The 26168-nt window shown below is 40.5% G+C and overlaps 3 protein-coding genes across 9 annotated transcripts; all 3 read left to right on the top strand.

The window, feature by feature from the left end:
- Positions 1-13908, top strand: lzts3b (leucine zipper, putative tumor suppressor family member 3b). Of its 4 annotated transcripts, none has more exons than XM_078953160.1 (8): positions 1-202; positions 3240-4065; positions 5202-5684; positions 5770-5937; positions 6826-6954; positions 7812-8003; positions 8140-8370; positions 10722-13908. In XM_078953160.1, exons 2-8 carry the CDS (start codon positions 3277-3279, stop codon positions 12003-12005), a joined length of 3276 nt encoding a protein of 1091 aa, XP_078809286.1. In that variant the 5' UTR covers positions 1-202; positions 3240-3276; the 3' UTR covers positions 12006-13908. The 4 variants fall into 4 exon arrangements, with proteins under 4 accessions (XP_078809286.1, XP_078809284.1, XP_078809287.1 ...); XM_078953158.1 differs by having other exon boundaries at positions 8-202; positions 3115-4065; XM_078953161.1 differs by having other exon boundaries at positions 21-160.
- A 1147-nt stretch (positions 13909-15055) lies between these two features.
- Positions 15056-21438, top strand: ubox5 (U-box domain containing 5). Of its 4 annotated transcripts, none has more exons than XM_011478955.4 (8): positions 15102-15239; positions 15572-15644; positions 16324-16388; positions 17002-17103; positions 17984-18726; positions 18862-19433; positions 20602-20772; positions 21164-21438. In XM_011478955.4, exons 3-8 carry the CDS (start codon positions 16329-16331, stop codon positions 21373-21375), a joined length of 1860 nt encoding a protein of 619 aa, XP_011477257.1. In that variant the 5' UTR covers positions 15102-15239; positions 15572-15644; positions 16324-16328; the 3' UTR covers positions 21376-21438. The 4 variants fall into 4 exon arrangements, with proteins under 4 accessions (XP_011477258.1, XP_011477259.1, XP_011477257.1 ...); XM_078953163.1 differs by having other exon boundaries at positions 15106-15239; positions 21167-21438; XM_011478956.4 differs by lacking the exon at positions 15572-15644 and having other exon boundaries at positions 15056-15239; positions 21167-21438.
- Positions 21439-24474: 3036 nt separating this feature from the next.
- Positions 24475-26168, top strand: avp (arginine vasopressin). The gene is made up of 3 exons (NM_001278891.1): positions 24475-24621; positions 25365-25569; positions 25676-26168. The coding sequence occupies exons 1-3, from the start codon at positions 24502-24504 to the stop codon at positions 25810-25812; spliced, it is 462 nt and encodes a 153-aa protein (NP_001265820.1). The 5' UTR covers positions 24475-24501; the 3' UTR covers positions 25813-26168.

The raw sequence follows: 26168 nt of genomic DNA, 5'->3' as shown, positions 1-26168 counted from the left end.
CAGCATCCGACGCTGACAGCATCGAAGAAAGCATCCCTAATAGAAACGAGCCACGGCACGGCGGCGGCGCAGGATAATTCAAAGCCTGGTGGAAAAAGGACTGACGCTACCAAACTCTTTTGTAGGGCTGCCATCTTACAAACCGCCAAACTGCAAAATAGTGAGTAGCCTTTGATGATGGACCGCCAGGAGGCTACAATCGGTAAATCAAAGCTACTGCATGATACGACGTCAATGTCAATGGCGCTTTGCATTTGAATCAGCCTTCATTTGGTGCGCTTTTTGTGTTCGGCGAGGGTCGCGCGCTGTGGTTTTGTCACGGGCCTAGCCGGGTTTTGTTTGGGAGCGCAGTGGATTCAGGGTTTGATGCAGCTAATGCCGCCCTTGCCGCCCAGGGATGCAGAGAAAAGGGAGCGCGAGGGAGTCGTGAGGGGAGGGGATGGAGGCAGAGCAGCACATATATATATATACCCACTGCATTTTACTACTACTACTATTCACCCAAATGGAAGGAAATCAGTTGTAAATGGCATGTGAAGGGGAGGTGCATTCATCTATCTATCTATCTATCTATCTATCTATCTATCTATCTATCTATCTATCTATCTATCTATCTATCATTTTCAATCTTTTGTGTTCAAAATCTAACTGAGGTGTTGTTTATTGTAGAAAAGTTATATAGGGGCGGTACTCTTTGAAAATGGTTATTTTGATTTATGACGGCTAAGAAACATTGAATGGATCACGGGATGTGAAGAAATAACATGGGATCAAGCAGGGGTCTCAGGTAGCAGAGTTGCATCCCCTGTAGATCACCAATGGGAGGATGGATTCTGTTTTTTAAATGGGTTATTCCAGAATTGGAAGATATGTTGAGTCCTACCCATCATATTTAAAAAAAAAAAAAAACTAAAACACATAGTTTCTGACCAAATTTACTCATATTGAGACCTTATCTATGAAAACTTTAAATAGAATAGTTTTAAAAATACTAAATAAATCTGGAGTACTGCATAAAATGTAATTTTTCCCTTGTCTCACCCCCAATGACCAAATTAAATCTCAAATAAAAAAAGTTAAATTTAAACTTCAAATTCCTTTTTTGCTATTAATTGTTTTTAATTCCCATGTAACCATGGGAACATTTCATTTATCAGACAAAATATTTTGAATAATGATTATTTTATATGGAACATGTGCCCCACAATACCCACGCAACCCTGTTAGCAAAACCCTTGTAATCATAGCAGAAGACGAAAATAACAGAATCACATGATACGCTGGACTTGAAATCATCAATCAGTTTTCCAAAATAATGGGTGGAGCAAAGATCTCCTCTCGTGTTTTTATAACAAAGTCAACCTTGATTGAGTGTCTGATTGAAGTACACATATTCAGAATAAGACTATTATAAAACTTATTTACATTAGTAAATGTATCTTCTTGATCATCAGTAACAGCTAGCTAAACAACTAACTTCTACTCTTGAGATAAAGCTAATGTTAGTATAGATCTGTAACCATGTTACCTGAAAAAGGGCAACAGGGTTGCACCAAGTTTTGTAAACATCAAATATATAACGTAATAAAAATTCCACAATTGCTCTGTAAGTTGAGCTGATTAATCCTTTGAATGTTTATTACCTATTATTGATAAATATGAAAGAGAGAAATTGGAAAAGTGGACATTTAATTTTCATGAATTGTGAAGCTCAAATGTTCCCCAATTCTGGAATGACCCCAATATCATATGTAACTTGTATTTGTGCTAAATGACTGGTTTTTATTTTAAGGTCTCCAAGTTTTTATATTTTTTATTATAGGCATGTCTGCTGATCTAGAGCATAAAAAGTTAACTCCTTAAAAAGTTGTTGTTTTTAAGAATGTTGTTGTTAATGCACGATTGAATCCCATAAAAATGATTTTAAATTTCTGTTTTTAAAAAAGACGATCTTTTCAAAATGTTTGAAAAATTGGAATTAATTATGACACAAAAGTCAATTTCTAGCATTCTAAGCAAAATTTTAGTGTGAAAATGAGGTCATTTCGTGAGCCAAAATAGAAAAACTACAATAACCTTGATTTTTTCTTTTTAAACTACTTTGAGCTTAAACTATTCTACACTATTAGCAGGAACTGTTGCAGACTTTCCTTGTAGTTTGAATATTGTTTTGACCTTTTTTTACAGGAACTGTAGTTCAGGGATGTTAGCAAAGCTTCATAACTGCTTATTGTAAACAGATCTGTAGTGGGACAGTGTTTTGTGCTATGAATTGGTATTTAAATAAATGTACACAGTTCACATGATGCCGCAGTTTTATTAGTATTTCAGTCTTAAACCAAACTATCAGCAAATTTAGTTGGATTTATGCTGTCATTTAATATTATTTAGTCAAATTTTGTGTAATTTAACAGGTTTTAGCTCAAATGCATCAATATTGCGCTCTATTATCACTATGTTGTAACAGTTTGGTCTGCAGAAATCTTAACCTCTTCAGACCTGGCGTCCACATACGTGGAAATCACATTTTGGGTAGATTACCACAGTAGGTAATTCTGCTTTACTGCGGCCCTGTGACTGTGTGTGTACAGGGTTAGCTCCAATATTAGCTTGGGTCTTAAGAGGTTAACAGCACGCAAGTTTTTTTTTACAAGTTCAAGCTATGTTTGCTCTTGTTTTGAAAGGGATTAGACCTCTTTTTTTTATCTATTAAGGCCAAAAAAAAAAAAAAAATTAACAGAAGAAACAAACAGCCCACATTAAATGGCTCTCTTCTCCAGTTCAGGTATGTGAACTAACGTAAAATCAGCCATTTTTATGCATTAGATCTCTTCATCCCACCAGAAAAAAAAGAAAATCAGCGAGTCCTTACATCACATTCAAACTCTGAACATACAAAGTCATCGCCATAATCAGGATCACGTTTAGTCCTCATTATTCACTCACTTTGATGTCCAGATTGATCAGTCTGACCTTTTCATTTTTATCATGGGAGGAGGATCATGTTGCCCCTGCCTGCTGGGCTGGAGTCTATTCTACATCTGTTACTGTTTGACCAGTTATTATGCAATTACAGTATTGTTATAACTGCTTTCATTTTTCTGTGTTCTCTAGTGTGTGTCCCTCCACTACCTGCATTAGGTTGTGATGACCCACACTACTTCCAAATGTTTCTGTGACCCTCCCAAATCCTGACTCCTAACCTCTAATCCCTGACCTTTGACCTCCACTATGGGCAGTGTTGGCAGTGGGGTGGCAGGAGAGCAGGAGTTTGCCATGAAGTCCGTGGGCACCAGGACCACCCTGCCCAGAGCTCCTCCTCTCTCTCGCCGTTGCCCTGCCGACCGTAGCTGCAGTGCGGAGCGGCTGCCGCGCCCCCCAGCGACTATATCAGACGGGACGGCTTCTAGCGATGAACGAGGAAGTGTTAGTATCGGGACTGGGACCTGCACTGGAACTGACCGGCCTACAGAGACCATCTCCTCCACCAACACTGAATGTACCATGACCGCCCCCTCCAACAACAACCAGTTGGACTGTGGCAATGCAGCTGGAAGAAGGGACAGGGAGTGGGAGAGGCAGCGTGAAAGGGGCAGAGACCGGGATCGGGATCGAGACTGGGACCGGGAGAGGCTAGAGAGGGAGCGTGAGAGGGAGAGGAACCGGGAGAGGGAACGAGAACGGGTGGAGAGGGAGAGGCTGGAGCGGGAGAGGGAACGAGAGAGGGAGAGGGCCAGGGAGAGGGAACGAGAGAGGATAGAGAGAGAGAAGATAGAGAGAGAGAGGGAACGAGAGCGGGAACGAGAGAGGGAGCGAGAGAGGGAAAGGCTGGAGAACGAGAGGATGGAGAGGGAAAGAGAGCGGGAGATGCACGCGGCCAGTTTGGACGTTTGTGGGAACATTGTGGGTCGAGGAGTGAGCGAAAAGACCAGTGTTGGCGTGAACCACCACCATAACAGAGAGATGGCCACCGCCAGAACTGACAGTGAAAACAATCTGGCCGGCCATAACCCTCCAAACCATAACCCACCCAAGATCATGGCAGTGTCAGGGAAACTGGAGCAGGTAATTAACCTTATAGGTGTAGGGGGGTAACAATGACTGGATTCATTTCATAATTTGTTGTTGTCGATATAATTCATAGTTGATATTGGTCCATTTTGAACGATCCAGAATCTTTAGCCAAAAATTCAACCAGTGTGACGCTGAGTAAAATACCTGGGTATTGAACAGTACAGTTTTCCAGATTCTTTCTATTTCTTATAAAATAACCAAAATGAAATATGTGTACAAACAAACAAGTAAACAAAAATAATGTCAAATCCATTCACATTTTATTTTCCTATAGTTCAGCCCACTGTTGTTTCTCCACATCAGAATAACACAAACATTAGAACATTCTACTACACAGTACGGTCACAAGTCTTTGCTAAATTCAAAATGTTTCCATACATCGAACTGGAATGATGACTTGATCATATTTTGCCGCTATTGCATGTGTTTTGTCCGCTGTGATGCACTTGGTCGTTTTTATGGTAAAAAACCTAACATACCTCAATCCATAAAGTATTTTCCCATATCAATTTGAATCTATTTATTTCATTTTGAAACGATTTTCCAAAAGTACAAGTTGATTCGATTTGTTTTGATTAAAACCTTGCCTCACACAGATGGATCTGGTTAAGTCGATTAATTGTTACAAAGAGCCTCGTCACCACAGTTGCCAGTTCAGTGGTGTTTCAGTGGATTTACTTCCTATAGCAGAGATTTAATAATAAAAAAGACTTTTTAAAAAGTATTTTCAACAAGTTAATTAAGATTTTATACGTATTGTTTTCCTTAGTAATATATTTATTTTAATGCGCTAAAACCGCAATCTTGCATTTCTTTATCAGAGCCACTTTAGCAGCTATTAACCACATTTTTTATCTTTTATCCCAACCCAAAATGTATCCTTTCACCAAACCTGAAAGCCATTATTTAGACACTTTTTTCAGTTGTTTCTCAGTTTGTTTTCCTCCCCAGCTTCTCTAAATTCACGTAAACACTATATCTATACCAGATTTGTGCCTTTCTATTGTTTAACACATGAATGTTATCAATGCAACAGCCACTACAAAATAGCTTAACCCTTTTGAGGTTCAGCTTGTGTGTTGACTTTACCCTACTCTTCTGTTTTTGTGTTCCTATTGACTTCACAGGCAATGCAGAGCAGCTCTGGTCTAGTTCGTCCATCTGCCTTCAAGCCGGTGGTTCCGAAAAGCTTCCACTCCATGCAGAACCTGGTGGGCCAGGCGGGAGGGGCCGGGGGCGAGGGAAAGACTGAGGCCAGAGGTGAAGGGTTTGCTGAGGGCAGAGTAGGCAGGAGAGGCAGAGATGGAGGAGGAGGAGGAGGAGCAGTAGACACAGGGGAGGTGCCAGAGGCCCTGCTCCTGGACCAGGACAGTCCAGTTAGGGTGAGCAGGAGTGAAGGAGGGGGAAATAGTATTGAAGTGGTTCAGGGAGGGATGTCAGATTCTGGGAGAAACTCCCTGACCAGCCTCCCCACATACACTGGCTCTGGGTCAGGTTGTGGCCCCCCAGCAGTCTTGGGGCCACTCAGTGCTTCCACCAGCCACATCAACAGGTTGGGCATGGCTGGGGCAGCTGCAGGCCTGGACAAACTGGAAAAGCCTGGCTACCAGGTACGGCTGCGCTTGCTTTTTTTTTGTTTGCTGTTGCCATGTTTTCTGTAGCATCATCTCGTCACGACACGGCTTTTCTCTCCAGAATGGACTCAGTGCATCAGACAGTGGGCGGTCTTCATCAGGGAAGAGCTCCTCATCCTATCAGAGGCTGAGCCACCTGGGTGACGCCCCAGGACCTCTGCGCCCCTCTCCCTCCTCTGATGACATCATCCAGGACCTCGAAGACCGCTTATGGGAAAAAGAGCAGGAGGTTAGATTTGACTAGGTGAATTTAAGGATGCTGAGTTTATGGTGCAGTTATGGTATCTAAAAAAGGTTGATGCTGTGATGCGGTGTGCCCTAACAAACTAAGACTCACTGAAGCTACGTTCATACCGAGCATGTACCCGGGAAGAGGGTTGGTGCAAAATGTCAAAACCTACTCCAGGCCTTTTTTGTTTTGTTTTGCTCTATTCAGATATATGAAAGACTTGGTGTCATATAATTCTGGCTGAGCACCAACCACAATTATTAATTTCTCCTTCATGATCATTTTTCAAACGGTTAGCACTTCCGTGATTTAAAGGGGGATGCCATGGAAACGTCACTATCAAAATCGAGTCCCTGATTGGTAAAGCTTCAGTCTTTTTTAACTTTCAATACAAGTTCAATGGGTGAATCTGTAGGTACAGACCAAAATCGGTCATAGTAACTTGAGTAACATGAACGCAAGAGTTTTGAACATGAAAGCCCGAAAGGAGCATTTACAAATACTTTTATTGAAAGTGGTCTCATGAAAGCGCATTGCCGAGGGCGTTGTAAACATAGCTTAACAAGTAAAGGAACTGTTTGATTGCATGACATAACTCAAAAACTTGTGCAACAGAATAGTAAAGAGAGTTAAAAATTTTCTCAAGGCCTGTTTTATGAGTTTGCTATTAAATTATATTTTGTAACAATTCAAAGGTATTGCCTGATTTTGATTGTTTTTCCTGTTAACTTTTATTTACTTTTGTCAGTTTCCTATTATTTTAGAGATAAATCTGGGATTTTCTTGCACTTCCAGAGGTGCCAAAAATGTTGTCTCTTTTTTAAGTCACATTTAGTCTGCTTTATCTGTTTCTCCGGCCGCTGCTGATTCCTTCCACCTGTCTTGCAGGTGCAGCACATGCGCAGAAACCTGGACCAAAGTGAGGCCGCGATCATTCAGGTGTTTGAGGAGAAGCAGCGTGTTTGGGAGCGACAGATGGACGAGCTGAGGCAGAACTATGCTTCACGTCTGCAGCAGGTGACCTCAATACATACTTCAACAAAACAACAAGCTGCACTTTTTCCCCTTACATCTTCCAAGTTGCAGAAACAAAGTCTGATAAGCCCTAAAAATATCTATTCCTTTATATCTAAAAAAGAAAACAGAAAAAAAGTTGTAACAAAGCTTTTGTCTTTTGTTGAGGAGCTTTTTATCAGATGGTGCCTGTACAGTGGTTTTGTTTTAATAGCAGATTAAGTTTAAATCTCAGTTAAGACAGTTCTCTATGGACTCTGCAGATCATTGTCTGCCTAGATTTGATCCAATTTTGATTGTTCTGCCTCAAAACGGGTTACAAATTGTAAATCTAAATTTCTTCTTCTTTGCCTTTTGGCTGCTCCCTCATCATCTGCCTCCATCAAACCCTATCTTCTGAGTCCTCCTCTCTCAAACCAGCTCCACTATTGTCATCGACATCCATGAACCTTCTTTTGGTCTTCATCTATTTCCTGGTATTTCCAACCTCAGCGTCCTCTCACCAACATAATCACTGTCCCTCCTTTAAACGTATATCTGCCCTTCCTGCATTTGTCTCCAGAACACCTAGCATGTGTTTGTATGTATTTATTCCTGATCCTATCCGTCCTCGTCACTCCCAGCTCTGCTACCTATGGCTCTGCCTCCAGTCTCTGCATCAGAGCCACTGTCTCTACAACAGCTTAAATTTCCTTTTTCTATAAATTGTCTGCTCAGTTTGTTATAAGTGAATCCATGATAAAAACTAATATAGATAAGTACATTTTTCAAACACTGCTTTATAGTTCAACAAAGGAGACACAGATTTGAGTATTACACTGCATGGGTGGTTTGAAAGCCTTGTGGATACTTCTCCTTAGGTTACCCGTCGAGCTCACCGCTCCCAGACTGCTCTGCAGGCCCAAATAACCCGCCTGTCCCAGGACAAGAGGAGGCTCCAGGAGGAGATGGCAGCTCTGTTGGCTCAGAGAGAAGAGCTGGAGAGAAAGTGTCTAGATTACAGGAAGGAGCAGGCTGACATCCTGCCTCGTCTGGAGGAGACCAAATGGGAGGTGAGATGTGTTTATTTTGGTTACTTTCATTGTTTAAAGTAAAGAATAAAACATTTCATTCATAAAGATCAAGTCAGAGATTCAGATGTCTGTACAATTTAATACTGAAGGTACTTGTGTGGCGTTCATGTTCCAGGTGTGTCAGAAAGCTGGTGAGATCTCGCTGCTGAAGCAGCAGCTGAGAGAGAGCCAGGCGGAGGTGACCCAGAGAGCTGGAGAGATGGTGGCTCTGAGAGGCCAGCTGAAGGAGCTCAACGCTCAGCTAAGAGAGCGGGAGGAGGTCATGCTGGGCCTGAAGGACTCCTACAGCACCAAGTGTTTGGAGCTGGAAAAGTGTGAGGGAGAGCTGAGGAGGACTTTGTCCGAGGTGGGTTGTGAATCTAGAGAAAACAGAAAAGCACCTTAAAGCCACCATGACAGACGCTTGTTGTGACTGTATTGTGATTTTAATTCATTTTCCTGTTTTGTGAAGCACTTTGAATTACTTTGTGTACAAATTGTGCTATACAAATAAACTTACCTTGCCTTGCCTTATTAGATTTGTAAATGTTAGTTGAAAATAAATTATGGTGTTATGATAGTGATGAATAGAATAGTGAATAGATTTGGGGTCTGAGGTTCCAGAGCAACATGCGACTCTTTTACCCCTCCATTTTTGCTCTTTGGCTTTGTAAAAATAATGCTAACAATCTATAAACTAGGTTTGTAGTCTGGATTTTAAAAGGAATTCGGACAGCATGCTCATTACTTTTTTTTTTATAATGGCAAATATGACATCATCGATTTCATGAAGTTAAAATCTTATTGATATGAGCGTTTTGCAAAAACCCTTTATTTATGTATCCACTTAGTTCTGATGATGAAAACGTTGATGGTTTATTAAAAAAATACATTTAAATACAATTTCTTCACAAAAATTGTTCAAACGCAATGCATTGTGGTCTATATTCTCCAATCTAGTGAGCATTGATCCAAACTGGTTTTTCGCAGAGACTTCTGGGAAATTTCTAGGGCTCTCGATTTTGGAATTGTAGATTCGGACAGCACTACAAAATGGGGAACTGTATAGTGCACTGTGTAGTAAGTAGTAAAGGAATTTGGACATAGCCCTGGTGTTTTGTGGGGAAGGCAGAGCAGAGACAGGGAGGGGAGAATCCGGACACCGCTGATGTTTACTTATTGAAGTGGAAACCTTAACAGCTGCTTATGTTAAAGCCCAACTTACTTTAAAACTCAATTAGAAGGGAAAAGAAGGTTCCAATTAAATCCAGTCAGAGAAAACAATGAGTCTGACTTAGCTATAATTCGTAAAAGTAATTTTATCTTTTATTTGTATCTTTTCTTTTCTATCAACTGTGACTTTTTAGTCGAAAACATTCCCTCTGTTGACATCAATTGTTCCCAGAAAAAAAACACATTTGTTAACCATATCTAATAAAATAGTGACAAAGGGGAAAAAAAGATTAGTTTTATAAATATTTGTTGCAAATGTTTCAAAGCGTTTTTTTTAATCATGTGAAATAAGTTTAAATGTTTTTGCTTTATTTTAAATAAGAATAAATTAATGGGTAAATAAACTAAACTAAAACTAAAAACTAAACTAAACTAAACTACTACAAAGAAGTAAATGTCTTTCTGTACATCACACTGATTCACATGTTGCATTTACTAAAACAACTCCAGCCAAAGAGATTGCCACATCTGACTCACCAGTTTCCGGGGTTGATTTTCCCTTTGTAGATTAGTCATTTTATTTTGCCAAAGATGTGGACTCCAGCAATATTGTAACTTAAAACTGTGTTTTTTTTCTTTGGCAGTGTTTTAATGTTAAACACACCTTTGGGTTAGGTTGAATGTTTCTCCTGATATGGGATGGATTCCAGTGCATTCCAAAAGCATTCCTGAAGCATAAAATTATTTTAGACCCAAATTGTTATTATTTATAACAAGTTAGTTATTATTGTTATTATTCAACTTCTTTACTTACGTAAAAAAAAAAAATAATTAAGCTGTAAACCAGCTAGAAAATTCCTCTACAGCACATGAGTTTGCAGGGAAAAGATGATTCATGTTAAATATAGATCGTAGGTGTTAAAACCTATGATTTTCTTTAGAGGGAATTGTAGGAGTGAAGGTAGGACTTTAGGACAAACACAAGACTGAGCAAAAGGGTCATGTGTATGAGGTTTAGCAACTGTTGAATATCCTGTTTGGTACACTTCTAAGGTTTTGATTTCCAGTCTCTGCATGTGCCAAAGCTAATTTGGCATATGGCCACTAATGGCTTGAAATGTGAATCAGTTTGTCAGAGAGGTAAACTGAAAGAAAAAAGATAATAAAGTTTATACGTTTTTACAGAAATAACCAAAAAGCAACTTTCATATCACTGTGGGAAAAACTTTGATTATTGTTCTACAACTCTTCTGTTGTAGATTCGCTGCCATCCATGGTGTCATTACTCAGCTGCATGACCACATTTCAGTCAGCTATAGCTATCAGACATATGGTCTCAAGCTTACTTTGTGATTTAAAGGCGAAAGATGTTTCTACAGAAAACGTAAGAATAGTAGCACTGCACACTTTTTTCATAATTGAATGATTATGAGGAAACAGATTCTCTAAGATCAAAGTAGATTTTTCATATACATTAATGTCAAATTTTATATGTAATTCACTGTTGTTCATCTGAGGTTGATATGCATGTCTTTCTATGTCCAGGTGTCCATCCTAAGAGAGAAGCTGGGTGTTTTTGAGGCGGAGGTGCTCAGTTTAAAGCGTGCTCTGAGTGAAGTTAGCAGAGGAGCAGAAGTCGTTGTGAGCCCAAACTTAGCTGCGGCGGGGCTGCTGCCACCGTGGGGAGCTGTGCACTGCCCACGAAACCCCACTGAGCCCTCGACTCATTCCCTCACCCCCACCTCTGACACCTTGCTCAGCCTACAGAGCGATGAAGCTAAGGCCCAAAGGCAGGAAGCTCAAAGACAGGAGAGGCAGCAACGTGAAGAAGCTCAGTGGCGGGATGTGCAGCAGCAGCGGCAAGATGCCCACATGCAGCAAGACATTCAAATGCGTCAGGATGCGCAGATCCGACCAGAGGCCCACCTCCGCCAGGATGCCCAACTTCGTCAGGAGGCTCACCTTCGTCACGAGGCGCAAATTCGCCAGGAAGCACAGCTTCGTCACGAGGCCCAAATGCGTCAAGAGACTCATTTACGCCACGAGTCCCAACTGTGCCAAGATGTGCAACTGCGCCAGGATGTCCATCAGCCCCAGAGGGCTCAGGAGGGTCACTGGGATGAAGCTGGAGAGCTTCGCAGGCAGTTAGAACAGCTGCAGGCTGCCTTACGCCTGGAGCGGCAGCAACGTGAGCGTCAGGCCCTCAACTTTGACCAGGAGCGCCACACGTGGCAGGATGAGAAGGAGCGTGTTTTAAAATACCAGGCACAGCTGCAGCTTAGCTATGTGGAGACACTGCAAAAGAACCAGGCTCTGGAAAAACGGATGAGCCAGCTGGGAGCCAAACAAACCACAACCTCCACCACCACCACCATAACCACCACCACCACCTCCCCCACGTCCTCCAACTCTCCACCTCATTCACAAGCTCTGTCACCCCTGTCTCCTCAGTTGCCTCCTTCCCTTTCTGGTCTATCTCCCCTTTCTGGTCCATCTCCCCTTTCTGGTCCATCTCCCCTTTCTGGTCAATCCCTCCTTTCTGGTCCATCCGCCCTTTCTGGTGCATCCCCCCTTTCTGGTCCATCCCCCCTTTCTGGTCCATCCTCTCTTTCTGGTCCACCTTCCCTATCTGGTCCACCCTCCATTTCTAGCCCACCATCTCTTTCTGGTCCCCCCTCCCTCACTGGCCCTTCTTCCCTCTCTGGCCCAATTGCCCTGACCCTGTCCCCACCTTGTGAAGACCAAAAGGGCCCTCCTTCTCTCCACCAGCTTGCCCCTCCCTGGGCAGGACCCTCACGCCTTGAGAGGATCGAGTCGACAGAGATTTAGAAGCAGAAAACAACACATTTCCAGTGACAAGGCCTCTCACACAGAACCCCTTCAACATGTAAAGAGAAAAAAAAAACTACAAGTGAGAACCCATCAAAATATATCATTTCAGTCTGAACTACTTTTTAAAACAACTAACTGAAAACAATAAGGGCCAACTATTAAAATAATGAATCAGTTAAATAGTAAACTGTCAAAAAGATTTTAAGCTCCTTTTACAAGCTGCACTTTGCTGCATCTTACATACTCAGTATTCATGGAAAGTATATTACACTGATGGATATAGGGAAATGTTTTAAATGACCATGTAAAGATGACAGCACTTGCACATGCATCATTTAATGTCCACGCTAGAAAAGAACAAAGACAATCAGGGATATTGTCAGAAACGATCAACGAAAACATAACACAGTATTTATTTATTGTATGTTTGTGTTACTGGTTATGTAAAAGTAGAATTAATAGTCAGAGTGTGTGATGTTAGCTTCTATTTTTGGCCGGACAGCGCCTTACTCAATTTTTCCCGGCATGTAATAGTGAATTATTAATGCTGGGAACACATGAAAAAGAAAAAAATGGTGTGAATAATATTTTAGTGCTTTAATAATCATTTGAAAAAAAGTTATCCAACACTTATAATACAGATGCTGACCTCAAAGGGCACATTTCCAATGATTCCTGATTCTGTTTTCAAGGCATTTCATGCTCAGGGTCAAACATACATGACCTAACAGATTATTAGCAGAGTTTATATTTTCTACTTACACAGGTATATTTCGCCAATAACCAGCCCTAACTAAATCAAAAGACGGTGTTTGGACTTGAAAAGGTTCTGCTTTCACTGTAGTTCGTCTGTAATGACAGTAAATGATCGCTAGGGGCCGCTGAAGCTTTATCACAGCTTTCCCATCTCACATCAAATGACCTGAAAGGACACGGATAAATTGAAAGATAACCATACTTGTGTCCCTGTGTATTGCTAGCCAAGAAGTTTGAGATAGCTGTCAGTATCCCCAAAGTGAAAGAAAATCATAGAATGTATATTACACTAGGAGAAAAAAATACTTAAAATAGTTATAGATTGTAAATGTGTGTGTGTGTGTGTACGCATGTGCGAGTGAACAAGGGGAAGTGTGTGCCAGCAAGTGTGTGCATGTGTCAACACATATTGTAAAGCTTCAGCTTATGAGATTGAGGACAGAGGGACTAGTGGCAATACAATGGGAAGATATATTTTAAAAAATGGTTTAAAGTACATAAAAATGTACATCAAAGCTTGTAAGACTGAAATATTTAATTGGGAGTGTGTGAATATCTTGGAAGACACTTGCTTTCTTCTGTCTAGTTCATTTAAACAGAGAAGGTGAGAAAAAGTGTAAAAAAAATCAGAAGAGTGCAGAGTCTGCCTTTTCAAAGGGAAATATTCAGGATTATTGTGATATGTAGTCCTTCACCCAGGTTATGATTTACAGTAGACTCCAGTGTGAATATCATGGCTTTTATATGTGTTGTTTATGCCAGCATAAAAAGATATTGCTCAAGAATATTAACTTATCTTTAAAGTATTACATAGTATTATCATCTTTATTACTGTTATTATATTATGGTGAACTGACGGCGAAAATATGTGCCATTTGAGCTTTCCTTTATGTGTTTTTTAACTGTGTAGATAGCCTGTTGGCTTACCATAATGGTGCAATCATAGCAACCTTGTCCAAAAATGATGTTCCTTTTGATGTAGGTGATGTAGTTGCAGTATTGCATTGTTTAGAAAACAAAATACCGCAGATTTTATACATGTTTTAAAACTATTGTTTGCATTTATGTTACTAGTATTTTTCTGGCTTAATTCAATCTACTAATTTGTTAAAATTCCACAGAACTAATAAAGATATGTGAATAATTTTGCTTTTTTTTTTTCTTTTGCAATTAATTGTGTATGTAATGTTCACCTATAAGGATTGTTGGGTCGGCACTCTTTGAAATGACTTCATTACATCTTTCGTCCAAATGGAAAACAAGAACACGTATTGTATTGTAGTGCAGTGTTAGTTTGTTTACCCATTTGTGCCATGCTCTTGTGTTGAGATTATTTTCTCCTTTCACTCAGTCAAAAACATTTTTTATTCTAATTTGCAGAGAATGTTGGTGAATTTAGGTTATTTCCTTTAATATCTGCAACTTTTTTCAGTCAAGATAAACAAATCAAAAGGGATGGATTTATTTCTTTTGTTCAAAAGCATTTTTTTTAAATCACTTTTTTACCAAAGCATATACCAGATAAATTTCAGCGCCTTTTCAAGAACTAAGAATTGATCAATTCTGTGATGAATGATAACCTTAAATGCTACCTTAAATTTATTAGGAGGCATGAGATTTAAGATTTTTCTGTTGCAAACAAGAGACTTAAGAGGGATTTTTAAACTTGTATGTTGTATTAGACATGTAGCACAAAATTTCTACAATAGCAAATATAGAAATCCCTGGAAGACCAAGGACTCTGAACCTTTTATTAGTAATATGAAACCTAATATCTTTGTTTATCACCCAACCCAAAGGCAAATATTTCTTATTCTACTAGATTTGTGTAGGCGTTTTACCCCTATAAGTCAAGCTTATTTGCATCACTTCTTCACCACAACTTATTCTGTCAAAAATCTTAAAAAAGAAAAAAAAAGTATTAAAATAATACAAATGCAAAATAAATATTGATAATATACAATTAAAACCACACAAAGAAAAAATACCTATGCAATATACAAACACACATATATACCTATGCCTGATACAAGTATGTATGTAAAAGGAAAATTTACGAAAAAGTAAATTAAAGTCCTAACAAAACTTGGATGCATTTTCAAATCCAGACTAATGATGATGGTTTCATACTTTTTCTGTAATTGATTGATTGACTGACTGACTGACTGACTGACTGACTGACTGACTGACTGACTGACTAATTGATTTGAAGTTCTCTTGACCCAATGTGTGCAAATTTACAAATTCTCAATCAAAATACGCGAATAACAACAAATGTTTTCACTCCCATTGCAGCGTTTTCCCAACGACAATTATGAAGGACATTTGTCCCTCCTCGGTTACCGTAGATGATGTACCGGGTGTTTGTATGTAGCTAGCCTCCTTTCCCGAGTAACTGGGGCCAAAAACCAGTCAAAACAGTAGACTGTCTGAGTGGCCATGTGACGTATGTCTTGTCTGCTAGAACTCTCAAAGGTAATGTTATAAATATGAGTATTTTTCACTGTGGCTCAGCGTGAATGCAGTCAGGCTACTCATGGTTTGCATGTAGCTGTAGCATCAGCAGCGCTAAAGCAGCTAATTTTAGCATTTAGCTCAGTAGCAAAGCAAGCCACTTGTTTAATATTTGTAGTATTTTTGTTATCTCTTAATCTTCAAAATAGTAATACACCTTGGTATTTTGGGCTAGTATTTCTTTTCTTAGCGTCGTGTGATTTTCATACGATATTTTTTAAATAACCGGAAACTAATAAAGATACATATATTTTTCGTAAACCTTCAACTGGTGTGGTTGAGATGTGCTGTAGGAGTGACTGAGGAGATGATACTCCACCAAGGATCTCAGCTTCCTGCTTGTTGATGGACCGACGGACAGATGAGGTTAGACATGAATCTCTGTGGACCAGAAGGTTTGAGAAGAAGTTCTAGTAGGAGGAGATTTTGTCTGCTGCAGAGAGGACTGAAGGTCAGCTGACTGGCACTGGTGAAGAAGGTGGAGGGTTAACAGCCCAGAGCGATGGAGAAGAAGAGGTGTATTCAGGAAGGTTGAATTGGGTGGAGGAAGGTTTCATGTGTGACAAAAGAGTGTCAGCAAGAGTAGAAGATGTGCAGGGTAGTGGCAAGATCCTCCAAGTTGGATGCAGCTGAGTGAGGAAGACACAGAGTAGAAGGTCAGATGAAGCTGGAAAATCTGCTGTGCTGAGAAAACATGATGGAGGTGCTGAAAGATAAAGATGAGGGTTGAAAAATATTTTTAGAATGTTTATTTATCCAAGCGCTGATAAGACAGTGGTGCAAACAAGAAAAACTCACCAAATCCTTAAAATATTTACTGTAAAAGCTGCATATTCTTGTCGTCCTTCATTAATTTTGTTAGTTTAAATTCTTTGGTTTTAGCTTTGCCACTGATTTAATACCATATATAATGGTTTTATAATCCTCCAGACAGTTGTTTGCTTGTATTCAGTGAATGCGTCAGATTGCCTTGAATTATAAGACCATTATGTGAGACATGATGCTCAAATTGTACAGCACTGACATCTTTTTTGTTTCTCTGCAGGCTTAATGAAAATGGTTGTAAATCTCTGTTTGCCTCATTTTCAAACAACGGTTCACTGCAACAAGGTATGACTTGTTTTTTTAGACCTTTCCATATTTCTGCACTTCCTTGAAGCCCTTTTTTATTTTTATTTTTTTTGCTTTTGGAGTGTGTCATATAGTATTAACTGGGTGTTGCAACATCCACAGTGCTGCAGCTCAGAGTAGGAGATAAAAATCAACCTCAATTGTACAACTTTCACTTGGCTTTCATGTACTTTTACCCTGTTTCTCCTATGTAAGGAAATAATCAGCATCTTTGTGTATTTTTTTGTCCAGAGAAAGCCAGACATAAAATGACACGTTAGGAAGGTTGTGAACATTGAGAGAAAAATAAAGGAGTGTAGAAAGTGTTATGTGGGAGACTGCATCACAGATGTCCTTGTTTATTTTTATTTTTTTTACATTGTTCAATGCCAGTCTTTATTCTCAAAGAAACTAAAGATGTACTTTGAGTTCAATAAAACAGACTTTATTTTATTTTCTCTCCATGCAGTTGTGCCATGGTATACTATAATGTCTCTTTTCCGTCTATTTTTCTTTTACTGCCCAGACATTGCAAAAGCAAAATGAATGTTGAACCTCAGTGGTTGCTTTTGTTTTTCAAAAATAAAGTTGTTGTTTTTCACTTTACTTGCAGTTATGTGCAGACGGCTATGAAGTCACAAACCTGGTATCAGCTGACCCTGCTCTCAGGAGGCGGGGTTTCAAGTTTGAATACTTCCTACGCCCCCCATTACAGGTAACAAGATGACGCAATGATTTAAAAAAAAAAAATTCACAGTTTTTTAATGTTGATGGTAAATGGCGTATACTTACATAGCGCTTTTCTACCTACAAGGCCCACAGCGCTTTACAGTCACAGACCCGTTCACCCTGTCACACACACATTTACACACTGGTGATTACAGTGATTTAAAGAGTCCTTAGCTTATGTCATGTTTACAATAAATCAGGTTGTATTTGCAGATTAAGAAATGTATACATTGGTTTTGTTAGAACAGATGTAACTCAAATAGTATTTCTTATTCTGCTCCAACTAAATTTATAAATTATTATGATTAATAATTTATTTCTGAAAGAATTTCTTCCAAAGCCTTTTGTGTTTTTCAGCAGAACGGTGGTGAATTATCTTCACTCCAGACGTCTTTTTCTAACACTTTTGAAGATCTATTTGCAGGAAAACTTTAAATATTCTCTATGATCTTTAGAAAATATTTACAGATGTGCTCTGTAAGGAGATATTTAGATGACAGTGTGTCTATTTCCTCATTTTGTTCCTTCGTTAATTCAATTAAAGGATTTTATCAACATTGGGACAGCCTCCACTCATTAGATCAGGGATCTTTTGGTTTTTAAAACCATGTTTTGTCAGAAATAAAGTACGTTTTAAAGGCCCAGTGTTTTTTGGAACTGCTGAAAGCTGCCTTGTCATTTACAACTGCCGGTACATTGTTGGGAATTCTCCCTTAAAGAAACTGGAACTTTAACCATTTTCCACCTAAAACTAAACTTTGAGGCACTTTGTTGGATTTCTGTTGTGTTTTTTTCAGAATTTTTGTCTAAATAATTGTGTTGTATAAGCCAGGTCTCAACTCCTTTTCCTTTATTTCCCCTCTCAGGTGATTTTGAAGTTTGGGTTCCAGGTGGAGTTGAGCAGGGTGGATGTTGAGCTGTGGCCCTGGGGAATGGACCGGGGACAGGCCTGCAAAAGACTAGAGATTAGCACCAGTTCTGACCTGCAGAACTGTGGTCCTACAGACCACAAACAGTTGGGGCAAAAAGAGCAGAAGAAGGAGGTGAAAGAACAACACAGACGGAATCAGCAAAGGGATGGGACTAAGTCAAAGCCAAGTATTGGTACTCAGTGGAGTTTCCAGGCCCATCAGTGGGATGAAGAAACTCCAGATGGGTTGCAACATAAAGGACACGTGTCCAACAGTCAGTCCAACACAAACTCCAACTCCTCTGATTCTGATATGCAGTTTAAGTTGGTCAGTCGTTGTGAGCTTAGAGATGAAACCCACGTCTGTTTCTTCCATTCGAACTTTCGCCCTCGGGTGCCATTCCTCTCCCTTCCTCCTCAGCCGCCTGAGAACAGTCGGCAGGTGGAGCTGTGGAGTCGGGGTTTGGCCTCGCTGGGAGCTGTGACACAGCTTCGAGTGACCGTGCCTTTTGGTGGTGGAGGATCGTCCTTGGGGCTGAAGGCTTTGGCTGTGTGGGGTCAGCCTGCGAGCCGCTGCACTGCAGAAGAAGTGGAGAGGATTAAAAGGATCCATGAATCTGCTCAGAGGCAGCTGTCAAAACCGGCTTTTTTCGGACGTCCGGTCAGACAAGCCACACCGCCACAGCAATCCACTCCAAGGTTGTTTACAGATTTTAACTCTTATTTTTCATGAGGTCAGATAATGGAAGTGATAATTTAGTTGTCACAAATATTCACTTTCTTGAATGTACTTTTATGCATCACTAAGCATTTTTGTTTTGTCCTCTTTGACAGTGTCATCATCCCAGAGGAATTCCTCGATCCGATAACTCAGGAAGCGATGCTGCTGCCTCTGCTGCTGCCCAGTGGCATGTCGGTGGACAGCACCACACTGGACGAGTACCAGAAGAGGGAAGCTGGTTGGGGTCGACCTCCAAATGACCCTTTTACGGGGGTCCCATTCACGCCAACCTCCCAGCCTCTTCCCAACCCCCAGCTGAAAAGCCGCATTGACCGCTACCTCCTCCAGAAAGGGATAATAAAGAGGGACGGCATGCTAGGAGGGCAAAACCCAGAGGACAATCCGCACGCCTCGAGACTTGTGACTACAGACAAGTGGGGACAAACCCAGAGTTCTCCTAGTTTTAGTGTATCTAGCCCTGATAACAGAGACACAAGCTTAGCTTCAGGGCAAAGAGAAAGTAATAAGTCAGAACCATCATCAAGTCCTCAAAGGTTCAAATGTAACCCTGACTTTAAATCCAGTTCAAAAAGGAAAACTAAACTAGAACCAGGTGAAATCGCCAAAGTGTCAACAGACGAGAGGGAACCTCTAACAAAATACCCGAGAAAGGATTTGTCATCTGGTGAGTATGACACATTTAGGATGAAACTTGACTCTCTCTAGGGCCGGGTTCTGCAACCTGAGGCTCCTTGACCCCTCCTTTGTGGCTCTCTGGTTAAAGAATAATAAAACACTTTCAGCTTTAAAATGTAACGTTTGTTCTGACTAAACCGCATCAAGCAAAGGAAAAACGTTAGATAAGTCAAACTTTATTAGACAAATCACAAACAGTTGAAGCACATAACGCTCTTCCTGGCTCCTGACTACGATACCTATAATTCTCCAACAATTCATCACACAGTGCATCTTTGTAGGTTACCAAAGCTGAACAATTTGACACATTTTCAGGCGATGTGTACCGCAGAAAATCAGTTTGAGCTTAGTCAGCACAATCAGAATTCATTCTGAAGGCCCACCGTCTATTGAACAAAATTTAAGGATTTTAAGTGTGCCATGTGGTCCAAAAAATAGTTCTGATTTAACTTTAGTTCATTAGATTTACTCATTTCTGGCTGAGATGCACCAACAAATGTAAAATAGAAACACTGCTGACATTACATCATCTTGCTGCATTTAGATGATCCTATGTGGCACAAGGTGTCTTTTATTTTGAAAGGAAGTTATGTGAACTTCTGTCAAAAGTTAAAAACCATTTCATTTTTTCTCATTTCTCTCTATGTTTACCTTTTATCTATGCCAAAAAGTAAAACAATAGTTTATGTTTTTCACAATAGTAACAATGACATAAATGCAAATCAGTGTCTTACTTTTCTACAGGGTGAATTGAGACTTTGTGGGAAAAATCGACCTGAACGGCTCTTTAAGTGTTGAAGGCTCCAGACCTGTCGTAGGGTCTTCCTCTTGTGGGCGGAGTCAGCCACCAACATCAGGCTCTTGTAGTCGTTTTTCATATATGTGGAAATGCTCTCCAATGGATAGATTTGTCATTTGCAAGTTTGAGCTTGCATACTGTTTTTTTTTCCTTCCTGTAAAAAAAGTATCTGTTCTGGCCTTCAGCACTACACCATATAAGCACTAGATGGGTTTCCTGCAGATATAAGATAAAAAAAAGACTTGAATGGCAAAGTCTTCTTGAAATGCTGGCCTTTGCCTTTCAAAAGCCCCAAAACTTATATTTGTGCTTTTATTCTGTTGACCTTCCTCTGTTAATTTTCCTATCCATGTCTCAGACACCAGCAGTGGCTCTCATGAGCAGCGTTTGGCAGATAATTTGGATGAGGCGCTCTTCTCTGCCCTCAAAGGCCGACCCTCCTTTACTGCAAATTTACCCCAACAAGGACGGGGGATTTCTGAGCCTGACCTGCGGACCCGCGCTCCACGCTCTCCCAGCACGGCTGAAGGTAAACGCCCCCCCCCCCCCCCCCCCCCCCCCAGAATGTAGATAAATGCTACATAAATCAAACTGACCAAATGTCTTCTTGCTATGTTTGTGTTCAACCTAGTTATAACCTTAAACCTTTTCAAAACCAGTACCTAAATCCCCTTTGCAGTAAGATTTTGTCTGATTTAGATGAATTTCAGATTTTCCTGCTATGACTGCAGGCGTTTCAGATAATCAGACACATCTGGAGGTCTAGTCAAACTGGGCCACCCTGTTTTGCCATTTGCATTCCCAGTGCTGCACAGAGGAGCCAGAACTTTAAGAAGGCTGATTCTTAAAACAACTGATCGGTCTTCATCTTTAAAATTAATTAATAAACCAATCCTTCCATCCTTTCTAAAATTTCTCAGCAGGTGGGAAGGTGTGCTCTGCTTGTTCCTGCTCTGTGTCTGTTTACTCGACGTCAGCTTCATGCATCTACAGACTGACCTGCAGCCACTTGCTGTGCAGGACCTGCCTGCAGAAGGAATCAAAACCAACAAGTTCAACATCCGCCCTTGTTTTGTGTCCAACCTGCCTAAGCCGTACTCACCGCAGTCGCATCATACGCGTGCATCATTGATGAATGACTGAAGAACGTGGATTAAAGGTGTTTTGGATGGACAGAAATAAAATATTGAAAGTCCTTTTTTGTCTTGTTTTGAACTGGCATATAAACTATTAAAATTCTGTCATCTATCTTTGAGATAAACAACATTTTCCACATGAAACTGTCCATATATTTTGATTTGATTACTGCTTTGCACACTCTTAGCATTCTCTAGGTGTTAATACTTTTATGAATTGACAAAAGAACTCTCTTGAAGAATTCAAAGTCCTCTAAATTTACTTTAGTGGTACAAAATAATCGTGTTTGCTTCTGTTGTCCGCGAGCAGAAATAAAATAGGACATCTCTGAAAGCGGCGACCTTTTCAAGTAGAACATACTGAAATACGTGGGTACATATAAATTCTTCTCTTCTGCTCTCACTTTCCTAGCTCACTCATTGGAAGTGTGGTTGCAGCCTTGAGTCTGCAGTCTTTTTACACAGGCTGGAATTATAGAAACCGTTGATACACAAAGGGAGGCTGAGGGACTTCTGCATTGTGAGAGAAGAAGAAAAACTGATAGAACTTGAGCGAAAATAGCATTGAGCCAGAGATGTCGTCATTTTAAGGAAACAAATGGGGTCAGAATCAGCTGACCTCCCGATGTCGTGTTTTTTCTGTTTTTGTCTGGCCCCTACCTCATTTTTTCCCTTTCAGCGCTTCAGCATTCATTATCCAACAGACCTGAACAATCTTCTTCTGTGATTCATTCTGTACATTTAAGTTAGCATTGAAATCATGATCCCTTGAACGTTCAGAGGGCTTTTTCTGTCCTTGATTTTGTACAACTTTATTTATAAAAACCATCTTCTAAGAAATGCACTATTGTGAGTTTGTCAGTGCAGCTCTGTTTAATTTTTTTATACCTGTTCAGGGCCACAAAGAGCCAAAGTTTGTCCTAGAATTTATCTAAGGATCACATTGATGTAGCAAATCACAGTTTTACACCTTAAACCAAACTGCTTGTGTCATCTCCCATTATTGTCTCTTAAAGAGAGCGGAGACAAGAATGTACCTCTTACTGGCCTTCACAGCAGAAACTCTGTATTGGTTTCCCTGACAGCATTAAGCTTAACCGAGGTCGTGATCCTGTATCCGCTCAGTGAGGCTGTAATCACTGGTTCTGCATATCCAATGGAGACTGGCTGATAAAGATAGCACCTCTAAACAACAGTAAATCAGATGCTAAAGAAAGTTTTGCCGTCTTTAATTTCGCTAGTGTGGGACTGCACGGTGATGTGACGTTAGCCCTGTCCCCTCACAGCGAGAACTCCCTTGCCTTTTCTCTGGCCTCTCCTATAAAACCATGTTTCATAATGTTGTTGGTGACTCTAAATTGGCGGGGAATATATCTGTGTGGCCCAGCAATGGACTGGTGCACTATCCAGGGCAGGGGTCTACAACCTTTAACAGTAAAAGAGCCATTCGGCGAATTTCATACTGATCATAACTTAATAGGAGCCGCAAAGTCTAATTTCCCCGTTAGGAAAATTTGATACTGCTTTCAATTCATTACATTGTTACTTTTATGATAAATATGAATTTAAATTCTTTTCGCTTGATTAAAAACAGAAATAAAAAAGAAACAAGCATTTTATCAAAATATAAATAAACATCTATTTATATATATATATATATATATATATATATATTGACAGAAGCTCGTATGACTTCCTTTCAAAATAAAAGACGCTGTTTGTCACAAAGGATCATCCCAGTGCGACTGATGTATTCCTACGAAAGGTTTTAAACAACACAAGACAAAAATGGCACTTTGTTGGTGGCAGGCGGCTGGTCTGAGGATTTCACAAACTGCTGATCTACTGGGATTTTAACGCACAACCATCTCTAGACTTTACAGAGAATGGTCTGAAAAATTCTGTGGGTGGAAATGCCTCAGTGATGCCAGAGGACTAATTCCAGCTGATAATGAGGAACTCAAATAACCACTGGTTAAAACCGAGGTCTGAAGAAGAGCATTTATGAACGCACAACACGTCCAACCTTGAGGCAGATGACAGCAGAGGAAGACCACACCAGGGGCCAATCCTGTCAGATAACAGGAAACTGAGGCTACAATTCACACAGACTCACCAAAACTGGACAATAGAAGATGGAAAAAAGTTGTATGGTCTGATGAGTCTCCATTTCTGCTGCGACACTCGGATGGTCGGGTCAGAATTTTGGGTGCACCTCAGCCCTATATTTCTCAAGTAATCTAATTCACTATAGAGGGGTAAACCTTTGGCTCCAGAGTCTCAGGTTGAATACCCCTGGTCCAGGGTGTACCACACCTTCACCCTGAAGTGTAGCTGGGATAGGCTGACAAACCATTAGAAGATGGATGAACAGAACTAGTTTGGTATGCAAGAGCAAGCCTCTCAAAAGTAACATTCTAACAGCGTAATTTACTAAATGAAAGCAGGTTTGAATGCCAGGATGACTATTACAGGACCCTTTCACGTCTTGACCTGCTGATGCTCCTTTTAGCTGCTTGTTGTTTACTTGTTAATTAGCTTCCCAGCAGCTAACAAGACAGATCTGACTCAAAGCATGCGGCAGGACGCTAAACCAGAACAATTAACACAAAATATGTTTGTTGGAAATGCTAATGTTAAGCTCATCAATAGTTTTGTGACCCTGGAGCTTCTGCGCTGACAAAGGTCCAAAGTGGCAGAGAAAACCATGCATGATCATCATGAAATGTTCTTCATCATTTCATTGATTGCAGTAAATATAATTAGTTGTCCTCAAGCTCAGATGAGTTGTTCATGTCTGGTTCAGATGTATTGTGTCATCTAAAATTTGTTTTTAAAAAGGTATTAGTGTGGTGCAGCGCTGAATACAAAAAAGACATCTTGTGCTGCTGCTGCTGCTTCTTCTTTAGATTTGTTAGATTGCGCGCTTCTGATGCAGAGCCACACCTGCTGCGACCTCTTGTGCTCACACCGTGCACGCGCGCCAGTGGCCTTCTGAGGAGAGCTGAAGCAGTGGTGGCGTGACGTCAGGAGTTGGTTGTATTGTCAAAGCATGTCCATGTGTTTATAAATGACGAATGAGCGGGCTGTCCGTCAGACGTCCACACCGACAGCCTGCAGCGATGCATCCCTCCCTGCTCAGCCTGTGCGCCCTGGGATTCCTCGCTCTGTCCTCCGCCTGTTACATCCAGAACTGCCCCCGAGGAGGGAAGCGAGCATTGCCGGAGGCTGGGATCAGACAGGTGAGATGCTTTTGGCTCTTTTCACATTTTGATTTCATTTAGCAAAAGCTTCTTATTTTTTTTATTTTTTTTACAAAAAGTGACTTAATGGAGTTAGAAAGGGTGGCAAAACTGTATTTTCATTTGGTTCCATCAGTGGAATGTCCTGTCATATGCTGTAAATGATACTTATTTGATCATTTTTGTCAAAAGGACATAACAAAACCTTAAATTGACGTTTCTTTAAATTGACAAGCATATTTCAGGATTTACAGGGGGAAGAAATACAACCTTGATTGCTAAAACATTAATATTTTTCAAAATGACTTCATTTTTCTGGTTTTCTAGCTTAAAGACGAGTTTTTTTCTTTCATTCTTGTTTATAAAATATATCCATTGTTCATATTGCAATGCACCAAGGCCAGCAGGCAGATGATTTTCTGAGAGAGAGAAAAAAAAGTCTAACATTATGGCACATTTCTCTGAGAAGATGTATTAAAAGTTGGGCATTGTCTTTTATTAAACTGGAGGGAAATATTTATCTTCTAGTTTATTTATCTTTTAGTTTTTTTCAATTTGGTATTCATCTTTTTTTAGAGGACCTTGAGGCATATAAACAGAGCTAATAGTGTATAATGCCGTTAAAGCAGAATTACTATTATTATTTTTATGATTTGAATTTATATAAAAAAAAGAAAAGCTATTAAGGATCTTTATAGTTGTTGACTTTGTGCATACAAAACAAAAATCCATTTCTCCTTCAGTGCATGTCTTGTGGCCCTGGGGAACGGGGCCGCTGCTTCGGCCCCAGTATCTGCTGCGGCGAGGGCTTCGGCTGCCTGCTGGGCTCCCCAGAATCAGCTCAGTGTGTGGAGGAGAACTACCTTCTCACCCCCTGTCAGACAGGAGGGAGGCCCTGTGGATCAGAGGGAGGACGCTGTGCTGCTTCCGGACTCTGCTGTAACTCTGGTACCGCTCTGTGAAACGGCACGCGTGCCGCTGAAGGCTACCAAACTGTAAAAACTGTTTCACGCTGCTTTCTTCTTCTTCTTCTTCGTCTTCTTCTTCTCCTCAGAGGGCTGTGTGGTGGACTCTGACTGCCTCGTGGAGACGGAGGTTATAGACCCATCCCATGGCTCTGCCAGAAGCTCGCCTGCAGAGCTGCTGCTGCGTCTCCTACACGTCGCCAGCAGAGGACAGAACGAATACTGAAACCTGGATCTGCAGCAGACACGACGCCTCAACTTCCTCTCAGCCAAATGAGACATTGCTCTTTGCTCTCTGCTTGAACTCTCCCCTTTTAGGATACTGGCATACATATCCAGGGGAAAAAATACTCGTAGATTTCATCTTTGTTCCCTCTTAAAGAAATGTACATATGACTGCACATATTGTAAACAATTCAGAGCCTCTGTTCAAATAGATAAGAGCTAACAGCAAACTGTAAATAAGTCACAGATTGAAATTTAAAAATAGATGCTCATAACAATTACGAAATGGCTCTCATGTAGTAGAACTATGCCTGTAGATTGAAAACAAGAGAAAATACAGAATGTCTCATCACAGCC

Source organism: Oryzias latipes, chromosome 9 (genome assembly GCF_053564925.1).
Source record: "Oryzias latipes strain Hd-rR chromosome 9, Olatipes_Hd-rR_3.1".
Taxonomy (NCBI): Eukaryota; Metazoa; Chordata; class Actinopteri; order Beloniformes; family Adrianichthyidae; genus Oryzias; species Oryzias latipes.
Note: the sequence above shows the minus strand (reverse complement) of the source record. Positions and strands in the feature narration are given on the sequence as shown.

Excerpts from the sequence above, each read along its gene's own strand:
- lzts3b (XM_078953158.1), top strand. The coding sequence starts at position 3,232 with ATGGGCAGTGTTGGCAGTGGGGTGGCAGGAGAGCAGGAGTTTGCCATG. Across the intron at positions 5,685-5,769 it reads TGGAAAAGCCTGGCTACCAG|AATGGACTCAGTGCATCAGA; the intron begins GTACGGCTGCGC and ends TTTTCTCTCCAG. Across the intron at positions 8,004-8,139 it reads TGGAGGAGACCAAATGGGAG|GTGTGTCAGAAAGCTGGTGA; the intron begins GTGAGATGTGTT and ends TTCATGTTCCAG.
- ubox5 (XM_011478957.4), top strand. The coding sequence starts at position 16,329 with ATGAAAATGGTTGTAAATCTCTGTTTGCCTCATTTTCAAACAACGGTT. Across the intron at positions 18,727-18,861 it reads CCACAGCAATCCACTCCAAG|TGTCATCATCCCAGAGGAAT; the intron begins GTTGTTTACAGA and ends CCTCTTTGACAG. Across the intron at positions 20,773-21,163 it reads CTCTCCCAGCACGGCTGAAG|CAGGTGGGAAGGTGTGCTCT; the intron begins GTAAACGCCCCC and ends AAAATTTCTCAG.
- avp (NM_001278891.1), top strand. The coding sequence starts at position 24,502 with ATGCATCCCTCCCTGCTCAGCCTGTGCGCCCTGGGATTCCTCGCTCTG. Across the intron at positions 24,622-25,364 it reads CGGAGGCTGGGATCAGACAG|TGCATGTCTTGTGGCCCTGG; the intron begins GTGAGATGCTTT and ends TTTCTCCTTCAG. Across the intron at positions 25,570-25,675 it reads CGGACTCTGCTGTAACTCTG|AGGGCTGTGTGGTGGACTCT; the intron begins GTACCGCTCTGT and ends TCTTCTCCTCAG.